At 41.3% G+C, this 26,350-nt stretch overlaps 1 protein-coding gene across 4 annotated transcripts in view; it reads right to left on the reverse strand.

Moving 5' to 3' along the window:
- Window positions 1-26,350, reverse strand: part of PHACTR2 (phosphatase and actin regulator 2) — a 137,401-nt gene that overhangs the window by 90,810 nt on the left and 20,241 nt on the right. The window contains exon 1 of one of the 4 annotated variants that reach the window (XM_061378321.1): window positions 17,115-17,739. The exons of the other annotated variants lie outside the window; for them this stretch is intronic. Coding sequence (XP_061234305.1) covers window positions 17,115-17,127 — 13 coding nt within the window. The 5' untranslated portion in view covers window positions 17,128-17,739. Of the gene's footprint in view, window positions 1-17,114; window positions 17,740-26,350 lie in introns of those variants that run through there. 4 annotated transcript variants of the gene reach the window in all.

Here is a 26,350-nt window from a genome sequence, read left to right on the forward strand (position 1 = left end):
TAAAGTCTCGCCTACATACATGATGTACCAGGAGGGGGGGGTGGTCCTAAGCATTCTCAAGCACAGATCCCACTCACTTCAACTCCTAAAATACAACACAAGATGTCAGAGTCTTCATTTTCCCATGAACTGCACAGTAAATATGAACTGCAACCTTGAGTCACATATGGTGATGAAACCCAGTGCCTGTAAATTTATGAATGTAGCTGGCAGTCGTCAGTACATTATGTGGAGGTCAGGTTGCCGGTCCCTGCTTTGTTTATTCCTCTCACTTAATGATCCATTGCTGGAGACATACTGAAAACTTTCAGAATGTTTTACAATGTATTTATGCAACTGAGAAGTGTGTCCTGGGCTTTCCATTCCCATTATCCTGACACACTGAACATAAATCAGAGGTCGCTATGCAGATTTAGCATTTGGGGAAAGAACAGAGCATCTTTTTTTTTTCCTAATGGATATAGATGGAATAATTGTTCCTTTCTAAAGTGCCCCTGAAGAGAGATCACCTTTTGGCTAAGGGACAAAACAGGGCCACCTTCATTTTGCACAGTTGAATTCCACAGCAGCCAAATGTCTCAGCATGGAATATTGCACCCAGATCTAGGAAGACTTCCATGTGATTCAAGAAAAAGTGTGGCTAAAATCATGTTATGTTGCCAGGGTCAGATCCCTGCAGTTCAATTTTTTCGAAGGTAAGGAGACCTTACCCTTGCTCAGAACTCTACCAAGTCCTGGCCTCACAAGGGAGGTCATGTCTATGGAAAAGGGCTGGATCAGTTTAAATAAAACCATTTATAAATTGAATGCATTTAGACTCATGCGTATTCTTTATGTTGTAAAAAGGTACAAGATTTCTTGTGTGGCCAGCAACACTGAAAACTTTCTTGGTGCACAGATGTTTGTGTTAAAACATCCTGTTGATCCTAACGAAATTTTTAGAAGTCTGAATGGAAGTTCCAGCAGAGACCTCTCATGCAGTTCAAATCCATGGACTGGAAGAGGTACAGAAAGCAGGACACACTGAAGAGATCTATTTACCAGTCTAATAGAAAGAAAATGAAATACCTTAATCTTAAGGTATTCCGCTATTAAGCTAGTAGGTGAAAAATTATGGGGCAGGCAGCCTGTACAAACTTGGCATTTCCTTAACATATGATAAATATTAGGTGATTTTATAAATAATTTTCCCTATCAGGTTGACTAAGCTAATTAAGATAAGTGGATCCACAATTCATGCAAGGCATATTTTGTTTCTGTAAATTGTCTAGTAAGACTGGTTAACTAACGGACCATAACACCTTTAAGGATTCATACCCTTTCTGATGTAATTTTAGGCTTGTCTATCTGTTAATTTTTACACGGAATATAATTTGTCTGACTGGAAGGGCCTTTCTGACTGCAAACCCTTCCAAGTGCCATGACATTATGTACGTTCCAGGTTAATGCTCACTAAAAGCTGAGCAGGTCTAAAGGACAGAAGAAAACCCAGAATATGAGAAAGAAGTGTGACATTCTCCACAGACAGAACATTTATGTGCACACGTCATTAGTCTGCTGCTAATAGCCTGGTACTGAACTGACAGAATGAGTTGTCATTCAGCTCCTCTCTGGTGCTGTTCCACTGAAGTCACTAAAAAGTATTTCACTGACAACCAATTTTATGCATAATATATTTGGACCTGCTGGTGCAGTAAAAAACCATAATACTTCAGCATGTATGCAGGTATGTGGCCATTGCAGGAGCTCCAGGTCTCCCTGTTCTTCCTGGCAAGGTACTTCATCAGCATTTGTATTGGCTCACATACCACACAAGGCCTCCGGCTGTGTACGTTTCACATACACAAAAAATCCTATCACTGCTATAATTGCAATCAAGCCTTTATGAAAGTTCTACCACTAACATCAGACTGTACCTTTTAAAAAAGAAGCTTATAACTGCAAAACCAAAAAAAATATCAGAAAAGTAAGCATCATGTGTCTGCAGGTATAAAATCCATTTCTTCCAGGAAGTTGCCGAGTCTTGAGGATGACAGCAAAATTCATGTCAAAATTCAAAGACGTGCACTTGGTCTTACTCAATTCACCACCTTCTATGTTTTTGACTGGCCCTTGAAAAGCTGGCACATTTCATTACATTAGAATTCAATCTAAAATACCTGAAAATGTGTTCATGGCTCACTGGTTATTAGGATAACCTGCAGGAAACAACATCACACTAGGGCATTGTTTGTGAATGTGAGGAAAAGGTTACAATAATAGCCTGAGCTCAGACCTGACTTCTTGACTTCCATTCCCTTTGCTATGAAGAAAGCACATGTTTTGTGTGGTAGCTATTTCCTTTATGGTCAAAGTCTTTTCTGCCATTTGTTGCAGCCCAGGAAAGAACAAGGTGTAGGAAGAGAACATTTATCCTGAAAACACTGAGTAGCTGGAACAGTATGCTTGATAGGAAGTGACCAGATATGGTGTAAAGCAGATCTCAGGTTCTTTATCACTGGAACATTTGGGTACCTCACATTACCCAGCAAACAGATCTGCTACAGGCATAATCTGGGAGGTAACAGGATAACTGTGTGAAAAATTATTCCTTTTTACAGAAACGTGATTGGATCCACAAATGTTGAGTTCCACAGTCCTCAGCCTACTCCTCCATTGCTGCCTAACAACACAGGCCCCAGAATTACCCATGCATTGAAGCTTTCATCCTTGGTAACTAAACACCTACCCAGGGGTACCACCACAGCTGTCTGCATCATAGCAATGTCCTGCTAGCCCTTACACTTGGATAAATGGTGTCCAGTCCCTTTTAAAGACTCCTGGAGAGCAGCCTGAAGACTGACTTTTTGAAGAGTCTGTGCTTTTTGAAGTGATACTGGGCTGTCAGAAGAATGCATGTTTGGGGATAAAAGCTTCCTTTTTCTCCCCAGGGTCTCCATTTTCAAGAGATGACCTTTGACAGCACTGTGCTGGGTAGTAAGGTACCCTGACATTTGTGTTACAGGGGCTGTCGTTCCAGACCAGATCTCACACAAAACTGGCATTGAGATGGGGGGGAACCCTTTCTGTCTCCATGCAGTAGCTTGGGTAGGAGGCAGAACAGTTTGGGGGGTCTTGACTCAATCCCCTTTTCTGCCTGAAGGGATTAATTCTCCCTTCTCTGACCTTCCAATGGCCAAAACCACCATATCTGTTTGCTGGTATAGTAGAAGTGTTTGGGGACTTTTGTCCTTGCCAGCTGGGGCAAACTCTGGTGATGCTTTTGCACGAAGTATAAAGCAGGGTCAGCACCTCTCTATAGCACAGTGGCATGGGGCTGAGCTCTTGTTTTTAGTCTTCCTTCCAAAAAAAAAAAGTGCTTCAGCATTAGTAAATTCTGAGTAGGAGAGGTGAGTGCCCTAATCAGTAGGCTGCATTATCCTACACTTACTCTATTTAAGGCCTAATGAACTGCTTATTATTTTAGGCACTGTGGAGCTTGCAGACCCTGGCTGTGTGCTCAGGAAACAACATTAACTCTCACCACGACCCATTCTCCTTGCCTCCAGCTCTTTTGTCCCAGAGAGCCTCTCCTGGCAGTGGATGCCCTGTGGTGTTGAATTCTTAGGTGCCACCCAAAGAAAGACATCATAAACTGAAGAAGGACAGGGCTTAAAGGTTCTTCTTGAGGGCTTTTGTTTTTGTTGTTTTTTGGGGGTTTTTTTATTTGGGGATTTGTTTGTTTTTTTTTAATTAAATTTAAGAAAACTATCTCTCACTGGAGAGCAGAAGAGAAAACCACATTGCCTGCCTAAAGCAATGGCAATAAGTGTTGCCTTGCAGCACGAAGAGCAGCACCAGTAATTTTTCTCCCAAAAAGCTGTATTCAGCCCATGAACCCTTGCAGGTTTTCTAACCACCATCTTCACTGCAGCCCTGTGTGGGGCAGTTCCAGGTTCCACTGCACCATCAGGCTGACAGTGACCTGGAGGAATGAGGATGGTGCCTGCTTTCAGAGACGACACTAAAATGGAAGTGGAGATAAATGACTTAATTGGTTCTGGCTCACCCCCACCAGCCTTGCTTGCTAGTACTTGCCACATAAAAGAAACATGAGATAATGCATTGTACAGGAGCCCTGGCCAGCGCTGACTCTGTGAGGATGAGAAAGAACTGAGCATCTTTCATTTATCTACATGTGCAGTGAATGCACAGTGTAACATGCATTATTTCAACGAGCCTTTCTCCTGCTGAGAAGGCAGGGTAGCCAAGGCTTGCATGTGTCACCATTGCCATACCATAGTGTTTGACAGGCAGCAATTAAGGCAGATGCAGCCAGCTCCAGTGGAAACAGAGGCTTTATTAAAACTGGAAGGAGGAATTCTGAGTGTTGATTAGTAAACATCCTGCTGGAGGCTAACACCTGGGGCCCCTCATTTCCAGCCTTTCTAGAAATCCTTCTGCTTTAAGTTGTGCAATATTGTTTTTCCCTGGTGGTAGCCAATAGTTACCTTCATTTTTGTAATCTGAAATATATTCAGAATTACCCATTACCAATATCTTAATGTAATATATATACACACACACATAAAATATGCATACATTACAGTTCCCAACAATGTGTCTCTACAGATAGATCTTGGTGATATTGAGTCGTAAGTGGGAAAGAAGAGGTCCAAACTAGTATTTTCCAGTAAGAAACATTGAGACAGCCTTCTTTGTGGGATTATCATAGTCAGAAAGCTGCCAGGGGATTTTGGAGTGAGGTGCAAAGGAGGTTCAGAATATTAAGAAATGTGCTTTCATTAGTCTTTCGCAGTGACTCGGATTGCTTAGCTACAAGGCTTTCCTGAATCCTCTCCAGATTTTCATGATTCAAGGAAGACGAAGGACACCAATGATTACCTCACATCCCAGGAGCAGTCACTCTAGTGCTCAAACCAGAGTAAAACAACATCATTCAGTGCTGCAAATGCATTTAAAGAGCGCATTAGCTCTCTGCGACTGAACTCAACAGCTGAACATGTGCTTCCAGCATAATGCTATTAGTATGCAAGTATCTTTCAAAATCACTGCTTCTCAACACTAAACCTCCTAATCTGTAACTATGACCTAATTAATTTTTCCCCTGATTATATGGCTTTTCAGTTTTCCATACTGAACACATTGGTTTCCTGTCTAAAAATAGTTTTGTATTTTCTTGCTAGTCAGTGCTGGTAGCACCATGCAGTCTGCAGCGAAGAGCCAGTTCTTGCTGGGTACCTCCTGAATCACACCTGGTGGGTGACAATAACTCCCAGAATACACTTGTATTTTGAAGCCTGGCATTTAGGCGTGGAATAACCCATTTAATACATAACATATTGGGTTTGCATCAGTTTAGGTTCTACACCACAGAACCAAGCCAAACATCTTCTAATGCAGCAAGACATATGTACGAAACAATTCCCTCAAACCTGTTTTTCCTCCAACCCATGTTAATTGGAATTATTTGTATTCAATCTCTCTATTCTTTCTCGCTCAGTCCCTATATCATCTGTTCCCTATTTTTGCCTGGGACTGATGTCAGATTCACCAGCTAATCATTACCAGCCTACCTCATTTGCTCCCTTTAAAAACTGTTACAACACAGAGTAATAATAATTTCTTACAAAGCATGCAGTTCCATCACAAGGGAGACCAAGAGAGGACATGGTGTGCCCTACCAGGCTATTCTCAGAAGAAGAATTGAATCTGAGCCTGCATAGCTCACTGCCTTCCCAGCCCACAAACAGAAGGCCAGAAAGCTCTGTCCACAACGTCTCTGAGATACAAACCAAATGACAGCTCTGTGCCTTTGTGTGGCCAACTGCCTGCAGCTCTTTCATAGCACTCTCCTGGCCACTATTATACAGTGACACATCTTGCAACAGGCTGGGACCTCCCTAACTCCATATCCTACTTACATCCCTCTTATACATACAGGAAAGGTCCACGTAGCCCAGCACTCGATCTCCAACAGTGTCTCTAAGCACTGCAGACTTCCCACAGGCTTTGTGCTGTGGCTGAATATCACCCGCACAGGTCAATCCCCCGTGTGCCAGAGACTGCATTGTTTCGCTTGGGAAACATTTTTGTTCCCATGTGATTGTAATGTCTCCTGAACTGCACAAAGAATGTGATGCAGCCATCCATAAATATTATGAGAAGACAGCTTGTTCTATAAATGAACACATAACAGAATTTGATCTAATGTAACGTTCACTGAAACGGGAAGAAAAAATTGGGAGCAAAGTGGAAGTGTTGTTATGCTTTCTAAGGATGGTAAAAATCTCGGACTAGTCAACTTTGACACAGGAAAATCTGAAATAACTCATGTTATTTCATCTGTGGGAAGTCCTTTTATGCCAGTTGTAAAGAATGTCCAGTTTCCAACATTCAGGTCTAGCCATCAGGACCAGGATTGGCAAGGAGGGAAATCATGAGGCACATGAAAACCTCATTTACTTTTTCTCTCAGCTGAGAAGCAGCCCAGTTTGACACAGGTAACTCTTCTCTTACCATTCTGTTTGTGTTTCTAGAAACCAAAATGCTGTTAAGATTTCACCCACTTCTCCTTCCAAACGTACCGAGGCAGCCAAGGGAGGACCCATGGTGGAAGAAGCTTAAACCAACAACGCATATGCTGTCTTACCAGTGCTAAAACTGAACTCAGAAGTCTCAGTCAAACACTGTATTTGAGAACAGCAACCTACTATCATGGCATCACTTGCAGAACTGGAGCTCTGGTGCACAGTACAGAGCACAACTAGGGGAAGTGCAGAAAATAAGTACTCCAAATTCCTCTGCAAAGGAAAGCTTTATGGTTGCCAAGCTACTAATGTCAAAACACTTGTTTTCCTTTTTCATTCTGCCCATAATACACTGGCTGTGAGAATGGGCAGAAGGTAAAAAAAAAAAAAACAAAAAGAAAACCCAAAAAAACAACAGAAAAAAAACCCACATATCAAAACACGTATCAGCTGTCTTTCAAAATGGTGGCAACGCACTTCTCCTTTAGCAGGCTGATCTATTACTTGAGGTGGCACTTACTGGTCTGGGTAAAAGCCTTAATGGCAGAGCAGTGGAAAAGAAGATCACAGGCAAGGGCAGCAGTGTCACAAAAGTGTGGCTAAATGCCGATCATAGGAATAATGTTAACTTCTGCCTTGACCTTGTTCACCTCGAGGATAGTCCTCTGAAATCTCCCCTTATGAGGAAAGACTGAGGGAGCTGGGTCTCTATAGTTTGGAGAAGAGGAGATTAAGGGGTGACCTTATTAGTGTATATAAATATATAAAGGGGGAGTGTCACGAGATGGAGCCAGGCTCTTCTCAGTGGCAAACAATGAAAGGACAAAATGGTACAAATGGAGCACAGATTCCACTTAAACCTGAGAAGAAACTTCTTCCAGTGAGGGTGACGGAACACTGGAACAGGCTGCCCAGGAGGTTGTGGAATCTCCTTCTTGAGATTCAAAACCGCTGGACACGTTCCTGTGTAACCTTATCTGTGTTCCTGCTCCGGCAGGGGATTGAATATCTTGAGGTCCCTTCCAATCTCTAACATACTGTGATACTGTGATACTGTGAAATGGCTGCACAACCTATCTGCATCTGGAAGAGGTGCATAAACTGTAACACTTGGGAGCCATCTGCTCTATAAGACAAAAAAAGGAGGCATTTGCCCTCAAGTTTCAGATTTGTATAAAAAAACAAATCTAGTTGTGATTGCAACCTTGTGATTGAGTCTTTGGTGTCCCAGAATTAGCAAGCCATTGCATCAGGTAGACAACAGTTAACAGCATGCTGCTCTGTCATAATGGGCAATGGGACTGCAGGGGAAGCAGACTTTGCTGATGCATGCACAGCTTACTAATGTGGTAGAAACTACACTCAGAAAAGTGCTCTTAAGCAGTAACCATACAAACTACTCCCTCACTCAAGCAGTATATTATTAGATTCTTCACCTGCAATGCAGAAGAAAGAGTGAGGCAGGCTACCACCTGAGAGAGGAAGGGGACACCACCACCACCATTATTCTTATTCCTCCTAAGAGAAGGGAACACTTCTGGGTGGGAATATAGAAATAAAACTGGCTGTTCTTCCTCCCTCAGCATTTCAAAATAAGACTCTAAAGGGTGCTGAGCAGTAAGTCTACTTTGCCAATATTACACCTTCTCACTCTACTTTGCAGACAAGTTTCCTGAACTACAGTATTAGAGAATATACACAACACTTAGGGAACTTACGAGTTTGCAAAGGTTACAGAAACTTGTGTGAAAATGAAGAGCTATGTGTACAGCTACTCCATCTCCTCTAGTACTGAGGTTGAGGAATCAACATCCAGATCTAAAATAATGAGCATTAATAGATGTTACATTAGTTTGAACTGTAGGAAAATAAAATAATACAATGTAATGATCATCACCTCTAGATGTTGCTGATGTTGAGAAGTAAATTGTTAACTGAGGGTTCTCAAAATCTTGCTCAAGACTTCATCACAGTTAATTTGGCCACAGAACTTCCCACATGTAGGTAAGAAAGTATTTTCCCCTACTACGTAGACTATGTAACCTTGGAAATTGCCAGTATACCCTCACATGGCACTATGCAACCTTCTTCTGCTTCTAAAAAGACAGGCAATTCATCAGCATGGATGGCACCTCCAAAACCATGGGCATGGTTGAGCTTTGAGGCCTGTTTGCGTCAATTAACACTACAGTGTTTGAAGATCTTCCAGCTAGAACTACAAAAGTTGTGTCCTGAGCTGGATGCCCTGCCAACTTAGGACACTGCATCACATCTACCTTGAGCAGCTAACCAGTCTGGATGCAGCCACCAGTACATATTTGACTATGCTGTTTACTGGTTGAGATTAATATCTGCTGGGCGAAAGGTACCGCACCACACAAATATACTCAGAGCTAGCTCAAGGACCTCTGCACAACGCTGGTTAGATGGAGCTGACGTGGCCTTTGTGGGATGCTGAAAGACAAAAACAAACAAAAAAATCCATAGCTAAGTTTTGTAGGAAAAGTGGGGAAGGTGGACTCTACCATTGCTTCCTGTTCCCTTTTTTAACCCCAACGTCACCATTGCTCCTAACTCACTAATTCATATGATGCTTTTATGCCTCCTGAACCCACACATGCCAAAGTAAACAGCCACTATGACCTCACGTGGGCACCACTCAAAGCCTTAAGTAAGCTGTGGTGTAGGAAATGCATGTTTATGCCTTACAGAAGACATATATTACAATCACAGTGCTAAGGGATACAAACTAGGGAATTTAAGAGTTACATTTGGCAGCCTGCCTTTACTGTGCTCTAGTTACTTCTTAATATCCCAATTTAAGGGCAGTCTATTGGCCCCAATTTTAAATTGTCTGGCATTTATAAGTTTGTGTCACAGAAGTAGTGTTAAACAGTTTTCAAATTCTTTAATGAAAACTGCTGATTGTGTATTGCCTGACAAAGCAGGATGTCTCCATTAGAATAATAATTTATTGTAAATACAGTAGTATTAAGGCTGGCTATTCTGGGTATTAAAAATGCATGGAAAAAATCCATTAAAAAGTGTTATGAGAGCTGTCACAATTTGTCAGTTTAATATCTTTGTCATTTGCATTTCTTTTCAAAATGCCAAGAGCGATTAAACCTTATCCCACCACTAGAAGTTGCCAAATTTCACTTGAAATTAAAACACAATAATGCGTCATGTTAGTTATTTTAACAATATTAAATAACAAAAAAAGAAACAGAAGAGAGAAAAAAAAGGAGGCTTACATAACAACAGCAGCTACAAACTAAGCAGCTAAAATACATAGGCTGTTTCTGTGATGCTTGCACACACACGAATTCCATAGGCTTTGTACATTAACAAACCATTTCCCTGTCAGTAAGGACATAGCAAAGCATTGCTGGACTATGATCCAATGTCAATAAGCAGCTCCCAGCAACATGCATTTTCTGCTGGTTTGAGATCACCATATTTTCAGTTCATCTCTCCACATGGTTTCCATGCAAGCTTCCATCATGAAATACTCCTTGATTTTTGGACCAGTGCAAGTCCCAGTGAGAAAGACAGAAGGGACTTGTGAGTCAGCAGGAGCAGGAGCTAGGATGAATCGATCACAACTTTGTTTCCTGTGGAAATACCAGCTGCTGTCATACTTGTGCTTGAATTGCACTGTGCAAGCCTCTCCCAGCAACGGTCAAGCCATGGATGAAAAATTGTTTCTGGGATTGTCTCCTACTGTGCCTGCCACTCTATAGACACAGGATTGCCTGATTGTCATGAAATATCCTGTAGCCATTCAGAAATGTATTTAATAGGATTTTAACATAGAATGAGTTGTGAAAGAAGTAGACACAGTAATTTTTGATAGCTACATTGCAAGAAAGGTGGTGATGAGCAAACTAAGATTAAGCAAATATTTATCCCTGGCCACTTTAGCTTCTCCTGGGCCTTTTGTTTTATTTGAAAACTGAATGTTACTGGGGACCAAATTCTGCACTCACATTTGTTATTTGAGCTGTATGTTCCCGGCAACTCAATATCCCACTGCTGACAAATCTGGGTCCAGTTGCCCCTGGGAGGAAAACAGCGAACCATAGGCATCCCTACTTCTGTTCCTTGCAAGAAGTCCTATTGCTAGTACACTGCCCCCACGAGGTGCTAGGAAAGGATGCTTTTGCACCAGTACCAGAAGAAGCCACGTTATCTTCTGTCCCTCAGTATCTCCAGAAATAGTGGCAGTTTTATTCAAACAAATGTAGCTACTATTTCATTCTGGCATCTCCAGCAGCAAATGGAATACCCCTTCTAGTGCTGAGCAGTGCCCAGGGCCAAGCAGACATGGCTCCTTGGGTGTGGGATAACAAATCTGGATGACCCATCTCCTCCAATACCTGTCTCTCCACACAGCACTTGGGGAGCTTGCTTTGGCCCTGGGTCCCCCATGCTCACCTGAGGGCTGGGGCTCATGTGAAAGAAGGAGCAATTAGAGAGCAACTCAGCTGCTTTATCCAGGATTTACTTCTGTCTTCTGGGAGAAGGTTGCTAGGTGTTCTTATAGTCCTAAATTACTTATATTTTCCAATTATACTGTAGGAAGAATTCTCATAAACATTTTATGTGAAATTATGAAAAATGATTTAACAGTGAAACATAGAGGGAAAGAAAAAAAAAAGAAAAAAAAAAAAGGAGCATTTGGTAAAATTCCATCCAGTCTACTTTTAGAGCCCAAAGCAATACCCACGCAAGTCACCCCATAATTAAGCAACAAATCTCCTAAAAGACCCACAGTTAAGAGACAATGAACTATGATTAAAGAACAGCAGACTGGATCCTTATTATCAGCCACCTGCTCTTTGATCATATGATCTTGGTTTCCCCCTTGCAGCTCACTTCCAGCCCCCTCAGTTTGGGGTGTCTGAAGCCCCCAGAGCACAGCCTGCTTTTCTCAGAGTAATTTGTGCTGGTGTCTCTCTTAACACAACTTTTCCTCCTCCAGACTGCTCCCTCATGCTGTCAACATCATTATCTCTGGCAGCTATGGTCTGGCCCTTGCTAGAAGAGTACAGGGAAGTGATACCTATCAAATTTGGACTACTGCTTCCGCACACAGCTCTTGCTTCTTCACCATAGGTGGCAGTGATGATTCAGAGCACAGAACAGGGGTCAGAGGGCAGTTTGCCAAAAAAAACCCACAACCTGCAGACGTAAACATAAGACACGTACTCAGCACCTGATGGTCAGCTGCTTGCTAGAAAACAGAACCACAGCTTATCAGAAAATAAGGTCTGTATTATACTGTCTCGCCAAACTAGCTGGAATTCATGGTGCTTCTTTATAAGAAGTACTATAGGAACTGGAATTGTTGCTTAAAATATCATGTGTATGTCAATGCAGTGCAAACACAGCGTTTCTAGCTAAAGAGAGTCATTTGAAGTCAGGTGAGTGGGCCATCTCTACATTAGAAGATGCTCAATCAATTTAGTCCTACAGTATATTTGGTTACTTCTAGTGCAAGCTCCTGTAGAGATATTCTGGGCTATGTGTATAGAGACTTGAAAATAACATTGGAAGCAGCAGCTTTGCATGGAAGTTTACTCCTCACAGAAATTTTTTCCAAGATCATGGCTTTATAAGCACACTGTTCCAGCTTCTGGGTAAAGGGGCATAAGCCATGAGTATTATTCTAAAATTACAACAAGAAGAAATTCAATTTTCTAGCAGTGACCTGTGATACACTAGAGCATCTGCTTCAACTGAGTCCACAAATGCAAATAGGAGACAAATAAAGATACACAATGTAGTATAAAAATACAAAGCAATAATCAACTCTTTATCACCAATGTGCAAAGTGTTTTGCTGTCTTTAGAACAGGACACATGAACCCAATAAAAGTCGATGTGGCACTGATAGCCCCATTTTCTGAGGACAAGGGGTGAACACATACATAAGAGTGGGATGGAGTGAAAGGAGATGCTGTTATTCTTTCCAAAAGCATCTTCACACTGTTGGGGAGAACATGGGCTAAATACCATCAAATTTCAAAACAGAAGCAGCCAGCAGGACATGCCTGATTTTGCTGCTGGAGCTTGCAGTTGTCATTGCATCTCAAGGACTGACAAACCCACAGTTACACTGTCACTGTTTCCATTGCAAGAGGTTTTGCTTCAATAGGTTTCCAAATTGATAGGGACAATTCAGCCAAGCTTAAGCCTTACATGGCCAAAGGATTTCACAGCTCTTTATGAGCAACAAGTGAACCTTACAACACACCCAGTTTTTTATCCAGCCTAAACCCGCACACAGATCTGCTGGGCCACACTGGATATTTGGGAACACAGTGAGCTGATGAGAAAACCAGGACCATAATCTGAAGCCCACCTCCCAGCTTGCTCTTCTACATACCTGAATGTTTTTTTCCCGTACATTATGAAACAAAGAACCCTCTTTGCCTTAAACTCAGGTAAGAGACTACAAAGTATCTGTAAGGTCAAATCCTTAACCAGCATTTAATCCCAACAGTCTCATATTTAAAGGATGCTAAATAAGTCCTACTGACTTAATGAAAGACAAAAATGACCAGTTACTTCAAAAGCAAGGGAATTACCATAAACAAACAGTTTCCTGTGTCTCTTACCCTTCCTGCGACACATGATATCACACAGAAGAAGGCTAAATTGACACTTGCTGTTCACCCTGTCCCACAGCATTTCAGGCCTCAAGTTAAATAGTCTTATTTCAATGGAAAGTTCTACGTTTCACTGCTGTTCAAATACGAAGTTTGATGTGCTACTGGATATTCCTCAGAGATAGGATATTCAATACGTGAGACGTCCAGCTGCTTTAAAACAGATTATTTACTGGAAGGCATAGCCTGCAGCCACAGCTGTAGAGCGTACACAATTCAGGGTAACAATTAACCACAGCTAGCTTCATTACTGCTAAACTAATATTCCAAGTGCAAAGAAGTCATATAAATCCCCAAGAAACATGAAACAAGGCCTCACATTTTTGTTCAGCACTAGTACAGCATGCATTATGCAGCACATCATTATGGTGCCATTCACCCTGATGAGATCCTTTCCCCCAGCTTTTGGCACCTTGTGTTAGCATGAATGAATGTGTGAGACATGCCCACTTTAAGGTGAGATGCATGTCCAGACAGGATATGGCTGACTATCAGATCTGGGGGAAGTGATGATACTGACCTCACTCCTTCTTACAGGAAATCCCACCCCTAAAAAGCATCACTTGGGATCACGTCCGTTTCCGCAGCTTCTATCTTCTTGCTACCGCAACTTTCTTGCTACTTTTATATTCACCTTTTTTTCCCCATGAGTTATTTCCAGCCCTTGGTTTTTTTTAAATGAGTTTTATTACCTCATTGCTATCACCAGGCTTGATGTCTCTGGCCCAGAGCAGACATGTGCATCAAAGCTAGAGCCCAGGACCTGCCAGTGGGTGCAGGCAGGGGGCTGCTGGCTGCCCTCCCCTGCCCATGGCGGCAGGCAGTCTTGCAGCTGAATACCTGCAGCCAACCAGTCACAAACAGCTGATGCCAAAATAGGCAGAAAAAAATACAACTAGAACTGTCCTGATGTGCCATACACAGATGGATTAATATTTCATTGTTATTCCAGGAAAGGCTTTTAAAAGAACACACAAGACAATGATTATCTGGAGCTGTCTCAGTACACTGATTAAAAATATAAGCAATCTGACATTGAAAGGAAAGGGCTTTTTAATGAGAACATTGTTTCTTAAAACCACAAAATAGCACAGACCAAAAGAGCTAAAAGGTGCACATAGGTGACCTATTAGCCACACTGATCTCTTTAATAACAGTTTTGGCCAGTAAAGGATTTTAATGATGGCACAGAAGATGGGTGATGAATTACAGAGATATTTCTGTTATGCAGAACAGAAGATGGAGTTTTGCCCAACACTTATCCATGGTCTGACTTTGAAAATCTCTTTGGCAGCTTGATGGATTTAATAACAAAGGCCTGATTCACTGACATTGATAACTAAATTTGTTATTTCTAACACTCAGTGACTGGAACTCACAGCTTTGCATTCTGCAGTTCTGTAGTGCCAGAAATAACATCTCTTTAGGAAGAATTCAGGCAGGTATCCAGTTTATATGCATTAGCATGTTTGCATTTCAATTGGTGAACTGCTGAAGAACAAATGAATTAGGCAGTTTGTTTCATGGTTGCTAATATCCTGCTCCTGTCTGTTTGATCTTGTAAGTGCCCAGGTCACACCAGGTGGGTTTTCAAAGGTGCATTTGCATCCCTGTAGAAGTCAGAGGGCACAGGCCAGATCTATAGAGGTATTCAGCTGCAGAGTCCCCATGTTGGCACCTGACTCCATTTGGTTGCAATTAGGGATCAAGAGCCCTAAAAATACCTCTGGAGACTCAGCTGTGTTTACCCAGCTCCCTGTAGGCTCTTTGGAAACGGATGTATTCCCTATGCTGCTCAAAGCGTGGAAGTGGCTGAACTCTTAGAAGAGCTGCTGGGAGCAGGGAGCGTGTCCATGCCATGTGTGGGGCTCAAGCTTGCTGGGGGTTTGGAGTAAGCTGGCCACAGGTTGCAAGAAGCTCACTGGTAATCACAGAAAAAGCTGGAGACTGGTCTTACCCTCTGCCATGATGTCCTCACTAAGGCTTAATTCCATCTGTTGTGGAGTTGGTTGTTTTTCTTACAACTAGATTTTAATTCTCCTGCCAAAAAGGATTATTTTAACTAATTCTAACTGTATAAGATTGTTTTCTAAAAAATACAAAGTATCAGTCACTGTTTTGCATTAAAAAATAACTAAATACCTGAAGTTATTCAGCTAAACAGTGTTAGAAGAGGCTTGAGAGTAGTTGGTGAAGTTGTGCAGAGAGCAAAGCCTTACTTATTTTAACTTCCAAATTTTGCATATAGCAACTAAACTGAATCTTCCTAAGGAAAAGAAAAAATTATATATATATATATACACACACATAGGAAGGTCTGTTTCTATGGTTTTCAGATACTAGCTTATACCCCTTCACACACCATACCCCCCCTGCCCCAAAACTGGCCTTTAAGATAAATGTGACTCATTCCAGAACAGATTCTTTTAGGTGGATTAAAGTGATAGCTCTGTCAAGACTTCAATGGTATTAGTTGTTGATGCTGAGAAGTGTAAAAACCTGGACGAATTAGCAGTTCTGCCTGCCAGGGTGTATCTTGCCCACAGACATTCTGTGCTGGAGAACAGGAATCCTTCCCCTTCGATCAGAAAATTCTGCCTCGTCATGGAATATTGAACACAAGTCATTATCATTTATTATATTAAGGCTTCTTAAAAGCTAGCCAAAGCACCAAATGCAAAGAGTATTCCTAATCTTATTTCTTTCACAAAAAAATAGCCTTCTACTAGGACCATATCAGTTTTGAAGTCCTTAGGTTCTGGCAGTGTAATTTTCCATGATGCAAACATTTTAATTTCTGGAAAAACTTTTCTTGTTTCTTTGTCTTGGACTTTACAGAAATAAAAGCAACAAGATCTTTAATCTGTCTGTCACAGAAGTCAACAGCTATACTCTTAGGGTGAAACACACCTGGATAACTTAGCAGACACAAGCAAGAGTTTTGCTATTATTATTATTAAAACAAAACAAAACACCCACAACTCCCCTCCTGCCCAAATAAGCCACATATACAGTATCATTGCTGAAATCTACTGCAAAACAGAATGTTTAACACATGGTAGAGGTGATCATCACTTTTAAGGTCAATGTTAGACAAATCAGATGATCTGAACAGGTTTCAAAGGGCACTGAATCTATTGCAGATTCTGTGTCCGAATATGTATTGCACTAGTACCAATAAATCAGTGAGACACTGACGTGTTCAAGTTTTATAGCTGTCAAAGCAACATGCAAAATATCCATCCCAAAAACCTCTCTTTTTGCTCTGCTCAGTGATACAAGGTAATGCAAAAGCGAAATGTAAATAATACATTTCACCACCGATGCACCTCCTTAGAAACCATGAAGTGCATTATTTGGCATGAAAATGCATGATCTAAAGTTGGAACATCAAAGCAAATAATAAAAAGTGCAAATATATTCAATGTTTTATGTACTAAATATAAAAGAGAGCAAGGCATTATATGGAGAAAATAGAAACAGCTTTAAATAAGGGAGGTGAGATATGAATTACCTACTTTTTGTTAGCTTTATTAGTTACCTATCCACACCTATTGCAATCCTTGAAGATATTTTCCTACCAAAGTACACTCATTTTCCCTTCCTATCACATTTCCTGCATAAAGCTTCTGAAATAACACTGAAAACCTTAAAAAGCCAGAACCTGCATTACGGTTTAGGTTCACATTTCCAGTAAACACACTTAAACAAGAAAAAAAACCCAGCAGACTGCTAATGGGTTAACAACATAAGCGTGCCACATTTTACACATAGAAATTTGCTTTAATAAAGGACATTGAAAAGGAAGAAGCCACAAAGGCTAAAGAAACACATCTCCTGCAGCAAGTGAGACAGAATACAAACGAACCCGTAGCTCCACTAAGAATGAAGATCTGTTTTATTTCACTTACCAGCATTATCCATTTTCCCCCCTCGGTATTCAAAAAAAGCAGAGCTCCCCAGAAAAGCAGCCGGTACAGTCACAGTCTGTGTCTCAGTCTCACTCTCACTAATGAAGCTGGCTGCCCTTCTCCTGGTTATTAGACCTTGCTGGCAGCCAGAGCATACTTCATGCACTGACTGCAGTAGACATCACCAGCAAATTTATATCTCCAAGGATGACAAACAGCCATTAGCTCCATTATAGGCTGATTAAGGTTGTGCAAGCCTATCAAGTAGATATTTAAATCCCCCAGGGTTTTACGTCTTTGGGGGAAAACAAAAGAACTCCAAGCTTAGAATATTGAATATACGTTTCTGAAAAGTAAAAGTAGTGCTGATAAGAAAAGCTTTAATGGGTAGGAAGGCAAAACTTTAAATAAAAAAGGGATCTATTACAGAGCGAAGGACTGTGATTTATCAGTGACACAACAGCAGAAGTTTGAAGGAGAAAATAAAAAGGGAGGAATCTATGGCTGAGAAAGTGTTAGGTTAGACTGCAATTTGCAACCATTAGTTCTGGCTGTGCTTTAAATCCTACAAGTTCTGCACCTGATGTTCCCTATGGTTTGTGAGAAACGAAGTAGATGTGCTTATCTACAAATGCATGACAATATATTAATTGCCTGGAGACATTCATTATTATACCATTCACAGCTGAATGTAAGAAATGGGTGAAAAGTAACTACAGGGCTTAACTTCTTTTAAAGGCAAAGTTAAAACATGGCTGCTGGAGGGATTAGACTCTACAAAATCTGAATGACATGCTGAAATGAGCAGGTATTACACCTGCATTTTCCATACCACCTGAGTCTGTGATGCACAGGCTTTTCTGCCATAGAAATATACAAACAAACCCAGTATAGGCTCCTATACTGTATAGTATAGGCTTTCCTACAGTTTCTCTTGACAAATGAATAAAATGAAATAAAATATGTTATTTTCAAATAAGAAAATCTCTCCCCTCGCAGCAATAGGTGAACAGCAGCAGAACATGGAGTACACCAGGAAATTTGGGTTCCATCCCCCGTTTTGGCACTGGTTTGATCTGCAACCCTAAACCAGGCATGTTGTGCCATAATGTTTGCCCAGTGGTGAAAGGGAGACCATTACACATACTCCATTTGGTGAAAGCAATGTCACAAAGTATGACACTACATAAATGCCACATAGTATCTTCAAGTATTTTTCCCTGTTTTTAAATATTCATTCAGCTACTCCAATCTTCTTCATTGCAATGGAAAAAATACAGATTTTTCTGTCTGTATTATATTGACATGAACACCCCCCAGCCTCAGAGCATCGTGTTAGCAACAAATTACATTTTCTATTTAATACCCCTTCACTACCCCCTATCATCTTATTTGCCCTTCTAAAATATTAAATAAAAAAGGCAGTTGCAGCACTGATCTATTTACACTGATTAAGAAGTGAGAATCAATGGCTGAGAGCTAAAGTCATCAGCAAGAATGGAGAATATCTAGGGCATACTGGATGTATCCTGTATTTCGAGAAAGGAAGCGCTTGGAGGGCTAAGGAAAGACTAAAGACTAGAAATCTGTCACACTTCGTATTAAGCTTCTATTTATAAGTGGCTTATAAAGAGCTTAAAAAAATAGAAGTTATGAGCATGTTGCATCAGTACATGTTACAGATATAGTGCATGTTACAGATAGCTACAGCTACACCAATACAATGGGTTAAAAAAGACCAGTAAGTTTATTCACCTGCTAGGTTCTGTATCAGTTAATGACAATTGATTAATGTGCCAATTTAGGTAATTGGGTAACGTGCACCAGATGAAATATAGTTGCATAGGAGCACTAAACTGGGGACCATGACCTGGCTACCTGATAGATGTGACCAGCTTAACTCCTCTGTGGAGGTAGCTGCCTGGAGAGTGCCGGGCTTCTGGAGAAAAGGAGAGAAATTGATGACTCTTGGTGGGTCTTCAAAGTCCAACAGGGCCTGAAGAGAGCTAGGGGGATGTACTGCAGCACCAGCAGTCTGCCTGGGAGAGAAGAGCAGAGGGCTGTGCCTTTGTGCCAGGATACTATTACTTAACTATGGAGTCAATCAGGGGAAAAGCAAGCTGCCATCATAAAAGGAAGTTATTCCCTGGTTTGGTAATGGGGCTCTGCAGAGCTGCAAAATGTATATGCATCTGACTGAACCCAAACAGCCTTAAGGTATGGTGACAAAACCCCTGCAGGGCAGAAGGGCACATGCATATCTTAAATTCTAGCAAGTATGCAAATGTGTTGTGCTGGTTAATGCTAAGGCAGATTGGTTTTAAATCCAATTTGGTTTGAGTTTCATGAGGGAAGCTATGCACTTGAGCAGCCTCCAGGCAACAGTGCAGCTATAGGAAAGCAGTACTAACCTTTGTGGCTGGCGATACAGGTGGACAGCCTGTGCCAAGGAACTCAAGTGAAAATACAAAGCCGCACCTATTTAGACCTCCAGAAAAAAAACACTCCAGAGGGTGTCTATTTCTGTGTGGCAGACAGGTCTTAGTGTGTGCACCATGGCTGAACATCAACTGCAGGCATATGGGCTTCCTGGTAGACTTCAAGGTGCTGGTTCCCCAACCATGCGGATGAGAAGACCTATGTCAGAATATCACAGCTCCCTTCCTGCCCACATGTACAAGTTTCCTTCCAAAGAAGCCCTGGAAGATGGTAATGTGTACCCAGGTCGCATCCTGACATGCAATTCTGATACAGTCACAGCCTCAAGTCAGCTGAGGATCAGAATTGTAAGCTGGTAACTAGAGGATGGGAAATCCCAATCACGACAACATGATATGCATTGAGTTTGATGTTTCATCAGGGCTGTGTGACAGAGAACTGTTTATTAATGCCTGAAAGCTACCTATAAATGGAAACTTCATATGATGTATGACCTAAATTTCTTCTGTTTGAACAGAAATTATCTCACCAGGAATCTTCAAAAAAAAAGAAAACTTTAAAAATATGTGATTTCTTTTTCTCATGGGTAATTAGATTATTGCATAAAAGTTAACAAATGTGTATGATCAGTGCCATTATTACATGATTAAAGCAATGTCTCCCTGCACAGGCACATGGGCAAAAGAAAGATACAGATATTAGATGGGGTTGACAACAGTTATTTGAAAGTTAAATATACGTATGTTCCAGGCACAAACCTATTTAATTTGTCAGTAATGAGAAACGCCATCACAATCCATAGTTAGAATCATAGAATAGTTAGGGTTGGAAAGAACCTTAAGATCATCAAGTTCCACCCTCCCTGCCATGGGCAGGGACACCTCACACTAAACCATATCACCCAAGGCCTCGTCCAACCTGGCCTTGAATGCTGCCAGGGATGGAGCATTCACAACCTCCCTGGGCAACCTATTCCAGTGCCTCACCACCCCAACAAGAAAGAATTTCCTCCTTATATCCAATCTAAATCTAGTTGCATGACAACATAATGCCTCAGTCTGTTTAAGGACAATTATGTGTAAGAACTGAGAAGACTGGTCTTCACAGATCCAAAACTGTCTTTTCCCTTTCCGAAAATCTCATACTCCATGAACCTGCATCCCAGTTTTCTTCAGCTGTCATGTGGTACTGGCTCACAGTTCATTTCGGTCATAGGCACTTAAGACCTGGGTTCAATTCCTTGTTCATTAAGACTTCCTGAACAATTTTGTGCAAGCTCCTCCAACATCTGATCTCCTATGGGAACTGCTTGTACCATGCTCACTCCCCACACCTCAGCTGTGTGAGGATAAACACACTGAAGGTTGCGCGAGACCCCAGTGTTAGAGTGTAAGGACCTGATGAAGCAGCTAACTCAGACAATCAGTGCCATCTCCTAGAAAAGCTAGCATTATCAGGTACTTTAGAAGCACTGCTAATGACACAGAACCCTAATGATCCTGTTCTTCAATGTACCAGATGCACACAGCCAGTAATGACTTATCACTCTGGGAAAACTGATGAGTATTCACAGAGGCACAGCAATTTGCCCAGGTAAGAAGCAAATGGAGAAAAAAGGTAAACAGAGACCTCCTCACCCAACCATCGAAAATACTTTGAGTTGACAAACCCCCAGAATCGATGTGCAGCTTCAGCTGTGGTGTTTCCAATCATGACAAAGACGCTTAAGAACTCATTTAGAAAATGTGAAAACTGGCTCAGCTCAGTGCAGATTTGTCACTGCAAGGATCTGACTCCATAAGATGCCATTTTGGGCAAAATGTTTCACTTCCCTTTCACTGTGTCTGTTTCTTCCCACACAAAATCCATCATGCAGGTGTCTCTGGGAGAAGCTGTACTTGTTTTTAGATGCTGTGGGTTTGTATAGCCAACGCCAACACTCTAAATACACAGCTTCATGCAATTCTTCTAAGTATCCACCATGGCAAAGACTGTGTTGAGTACATGAGATCTGTGGCCTTCCAAAAGATTTTCCTTCTGTGAAGAACACTTCTCTCCACCAGTGGTGGGAAGTTTACAGGGAGGGAGGAAAGACACTCTGAAAACATGGGAATGGTGGCAGAATATCTGGGCTCTGTTACTGACAAATCCCCATTTTCCCGTTTATTAACAAGGAGTGCCACTTTCTGTAAAAGGATGCTTTATAAACCACACCAAAATGGTGAGATGTGATTAGTCACATCTCTATAAATACAAAGTTGCCAGATGCACATTCTTCAGGGTTTACGCATATGAAAACCATCTCTTCTCTGGCACATGCTTGAAAATTGTTAGGCAAAGGGAAAGCCTCTTGAGGAAGTGCTGAACTGTATGCATGGAATAGGTTTCCCTGTGTTAGAGCTGAGGGTTTGGCATATGGCAGGATCGACCTCCAGCAGAAGCCTTCCCTAAACCTCAGCAACAACTCCAAGCATCATCAGGAGAAGGTTTTGCCAAATGTCTTTTCCCTGCCTCACAGAGGCAGAAGAATTTGAAAGCAGGACAGTAACAAGGATGCTCTTTTCCTGGGAAAAAGCTACACTTCAACCTCGAAATATTGTTAATACACTGCTGTTAGTGCTGAGGATGCTTTATTTTGCAATAGGAGGCTTTTGTTCCCCAGGAAGAATTTATCCTTGAACAGCCTGGCCAGATGCAGTGGTTCTGACTCTTTCCACCTTGCAAGGAGTGAAGCAACACCACTGAAGTCAGCGGATTTGAGCTGATACAAAACAAGAAGAGAGTGGGATCTAGACAGCAACTTGTGGTTGCTGTAGGTGGGGAGTTTCACAGCACAGATGGATTTTCAGAGGGAGCAGGAAGGGGCTGAGCATGTGTTGAGTACAGTGCAGAGAGAGTGGCAGGGCTGAGGGAGAGGAGGCACAGAGGCAGTGGGAGAGGAAAGCAGGGACGTGGGGAGAGGTCAAGAAAGAAGTTTCAGCGTACCATGAAGAGGGGCACTCAGCAGGAGATAAAAGCATGGACAAGAAAAAAACCTCTAAAAGCTTGATTGTTGAAATAAACTCTAACTTGTTTCTGAATCCCGGCTTTCAGTGAACTCCTACCTGGAAAGAGGCATGTTATGTGTTCAGTTTGAAACATCTGGAAAAATAAACACAAGTTTTTCCCCTTTAGTTTTTCCCTCTGATCCCACTGTGGAGTCAGGCAGCTTTGTCCATGCCTGACTGCCCACCTAGCCCTGGAAATGTTTAAAGGATTTCTTGGGGTTGGATGTGCTTGAATGATTTATACCCTGCCCTGAGATGACCAAAATTAAATATGTATTAAATATCTGCTAGTGTCACCATATGCACAACTGCACAGCTGGCAATGGGATCCTCAGAAACAAGACGTCTAATGGCTTTAAGCATTTTTACTGCTATTTATACCAGCTCAGAACTATTGACAGGCTGGCTGCCTTCAGAGTACAATTAAATCTACTCAGAGTCAGGTCTAATTGACATGTTGGTAAAAACACTGCAAGTCTCAGACTCATCTGTGGTCTCTCCTCCCTCTTCGACAGCCATTGTTTCTTTATCACTCCCCCTTCTTCCCTTGTCCTCCCTTCTCAGGGGCAAACATACACATACAAACTGGGCTGTGGTTAGTCCTCTGTATTCTTCTCTTACTGGAAGCCAGACTCTCAGAGCTCATCGTGTGCCAGCTTGCTCAGACCCAAGTGGGGCTGCAACAGAGGGGAGGTTTATAGATCTGAAACTGTTAGTCTTCCACTGCACTGTCAAGTATTTACTCTCAGAAACAAAATGTGCCCTTCTGTTTGTTTTTTACAGGCTCCCAAAATTGGAAATTTAAAAAAAAACCCAACCAAAAAACCCCCAAACAATAACAAAGAAAAAAAACCAAAAGAAAATGCCTACTAAATGGATTAAGGCTATGATTTGGGAAAGTGCAGAAGAGACGTTTTCCTCTTTGTCACAGATAACTGGCTAAATGTTCTTTTGTGAGAAAGGCTACAAGACCTGGACAGCCATTTACAATCCCTGGTGTGGGTGTTCATGCATTAATAGAACATATTGCTCACATAAGTGAATCCTGTCAAGCAAACTGAAATAAACTCTTTCCTTTTCTCTTCAAATATCACAAACAAGTGCATTGAAATGAGTTGCTATTCCTATGGAAACAGAGATGAGCTCCAACCAAAACCTTACCTCAGAGCATGGCCTTTGTTATCCAGAGTGTGAGGCTAAATCAGGCATAGAAAATAAGGCAAATCAGTTAAAAATAAGACTTTGAGTGTAATTGTAAGGTAGCACAGTAATTTGATATTATACAGTAATAAAAAAGGAATAGAAAATTTGTATCTATATATACATTGTGAAATAAAATCCTAGATTTAAACCCCATTTTATGGGCTGCACACATCCCACACCTGAGCTAGACAATTGTAAAGCCTGTTTATAAAATGTTCTGGCTTTGAAAATCTATGAACATCTTTGAATGTTCTGAAACCATCATGATATTTGGCTAGATGCAGTATTTGTATTTGGACAGATTTCCTATAAAGAGGCCAAACTGAAGCTCTGGGTACAAGGACAGCCAGTTTTGTCTCTGGATCAGGCATACTGTGGCTGGTGCAGCTACACCTCACTCTCAGTATTTGACTCATTGAGAACGGCTAATATGAACAAAGATGATTCAGCCTTCTGTTGCAATGTAAAAAGTGAACACACATTTTAAGTCATAAAGGACACGGCACCACGAAAAACAAAAGGCCTTTTTGTCTATCAGAGAAAGTTACAAAAAGAAACAATGGTTGAAAACGAAGAATAGGCATTTTCAAGCAAAAGCCAAGTACCTATTGCCACAGCAAGTGTGATTAAGCTACCAAGGCTATCAGTGGATTTTCTGTCTCTGGAGGTCATCACATCAGGACTGGATGTCTTTCTGGATGACAGCAATCAAACGTAAGTTACTGAGCTCAACAAAAGGGTGAATGAGCGTAATTTAAGAGCTTGCATTGCACAAATCAGACCTAATATCTCCTCTGGCATTAGTGTTATGAAACTATGTAAAAAGACCAGTCTTCATTGTCCTTGATGAAGTGAAGTACTAGGCTTTTATCATGCCTTAATGACTGCATATAATAGATTGACCAAAGGTTTTGCCTTGCTTCTTATCTTGGGACCTTATTTTTACCTTCTGCCCACCACTTTTCCTCTTGTGTGATCTGCAGCTTTCTTGTAATCTTATGTGCAGTGAATAGAGAGGGAATTTAACTTCACTGAGAGGCATAAATGTAGTTCTTTTTCTGTTTTCCCTTAACATCTGCAAACAGATAATTCAGTGAAGGAAAACATGGAGAAACAATCTCAGTCTGAGAATCTGAGGTGATACGCCATTCACGGGGAAGCTAAGAGCAAAAATTCCACCTCAGTGGGGCCAGGACTTCATATCTGGACATAAAATGTGGTCAGACCTGTGTTAAGGATAGAAGGGTTTCTGGGTACATCAGCTCATTTAAAGTAGGATGAATAAAAATACACAAAGAAAGACTTAAGCAATGTAATAAAATAGTGTATTCAAGATATTTGTCAGCATCAAACCTCTTAATTCACCTGCAGAGGTATGGCAACCCTGAAGGGTAATTTGTAACCTGAACAGCCATGACCATGCAAAAGAATGGGAATGAAGAAAAGTCCATATGAAAGTCCTCCCACCATCCATTGGAGCAGTGTTCAAGGCCAGGCTGGACGAAGCCTCGGGTGAGATGGTTTAGTGTGAGGTGTCCCTGCCCATGGCAGGGGGGGTGGAACTTGATGATCTGAAGGTCCTTTCCAACCCTAACTATTCTATGATTCAGCTTAACCCTCTCTTCCAGTTAAAGTAAAATTCAGGCAAGTGAGAGCTGGATAATTATCACTTAAATGTCAAATGCCACCCTTAAGAAAATGATCAAATAAATACTGAGAAAGAAAAAGAAGTCTTTGCAATTCTGAAAGCTGATAAACCGATGCTAGTGTGAAGTCATGTGCTGCACATGATGCTCTGTACATTTAACCAGACAAACTTGACTGCCTCTTTAGAAGTTAGTGTTTTGTAACTTGATTCATGAGACAGAAATCTGGGCAGACTTACATTAGAACCAACCAGAGGAGACACTTGACAAGATCCACTGAACAGATGCATAATTTCAGCTTGTTACTTTACTGTCTCTTCTCCTAAGGTCATTCTACTTATCACATAGATCTCACTGCTAACCTGTGTACTGCATGGTACACATAAAAAAAGTAATTTACATCAGCCAGAAGAGGCCATTGATTAAAGAAGCACAGTTAGGTGCTGCCAGATATTTCATAATATTTGAAAAGGGGAATGCTTGAGAACCTAACTAAAGTAAAGAATACTGCTTCAGTGTGTTCTCCCAAGCAAGTTTTAAAAATATCTATCTATCTATCTATCTATCTATCTATCTATCTATCTATCTATCTTTTATACATAAATTTATTCTCTATATTACTGTACTGATACTGCATTCTCATTTAATTGCAACTTCTATTCCACATAGAAGGGATTTATTTTACCCACATATAGTCCAAGTTGTAGTACCCGTATGAGCTATTGGTATTTGTATGAGGTCTGATGGAATTGTGTCTCATCTCTTTAAGCTCAGGGTTACTATTACTTCAGCCCCTGAGTTTCCGTGGAGTTGCAAGGATTACTTTCCTCCTTCATGGGCAGGAGCACTAGCTGAATAGGCTGTGTAACAAGGAAGCATAGCCAGCATGCCTAAATAGAAT

The sequence above is a fragment of the Neopsephotus bourkii genome, unplaced genomic scaffold (genome assembly GCF_033783945.1).
Source record: "Neopsephotus bourkii isolate Nb327-2 ecotype Australia unplaced genomic scaffold, CSIRO-AGI_Nbou_v1 NB_1765, whole genome shotgun sequence".
Classification (NCBI taxonomy): domain Eukaryota; kingdom Metazoa; phylum Chordata; class Aves; order Psittaciformes; family Psittacidae; genus Neopsephotus; species Neopsephotus bourkii.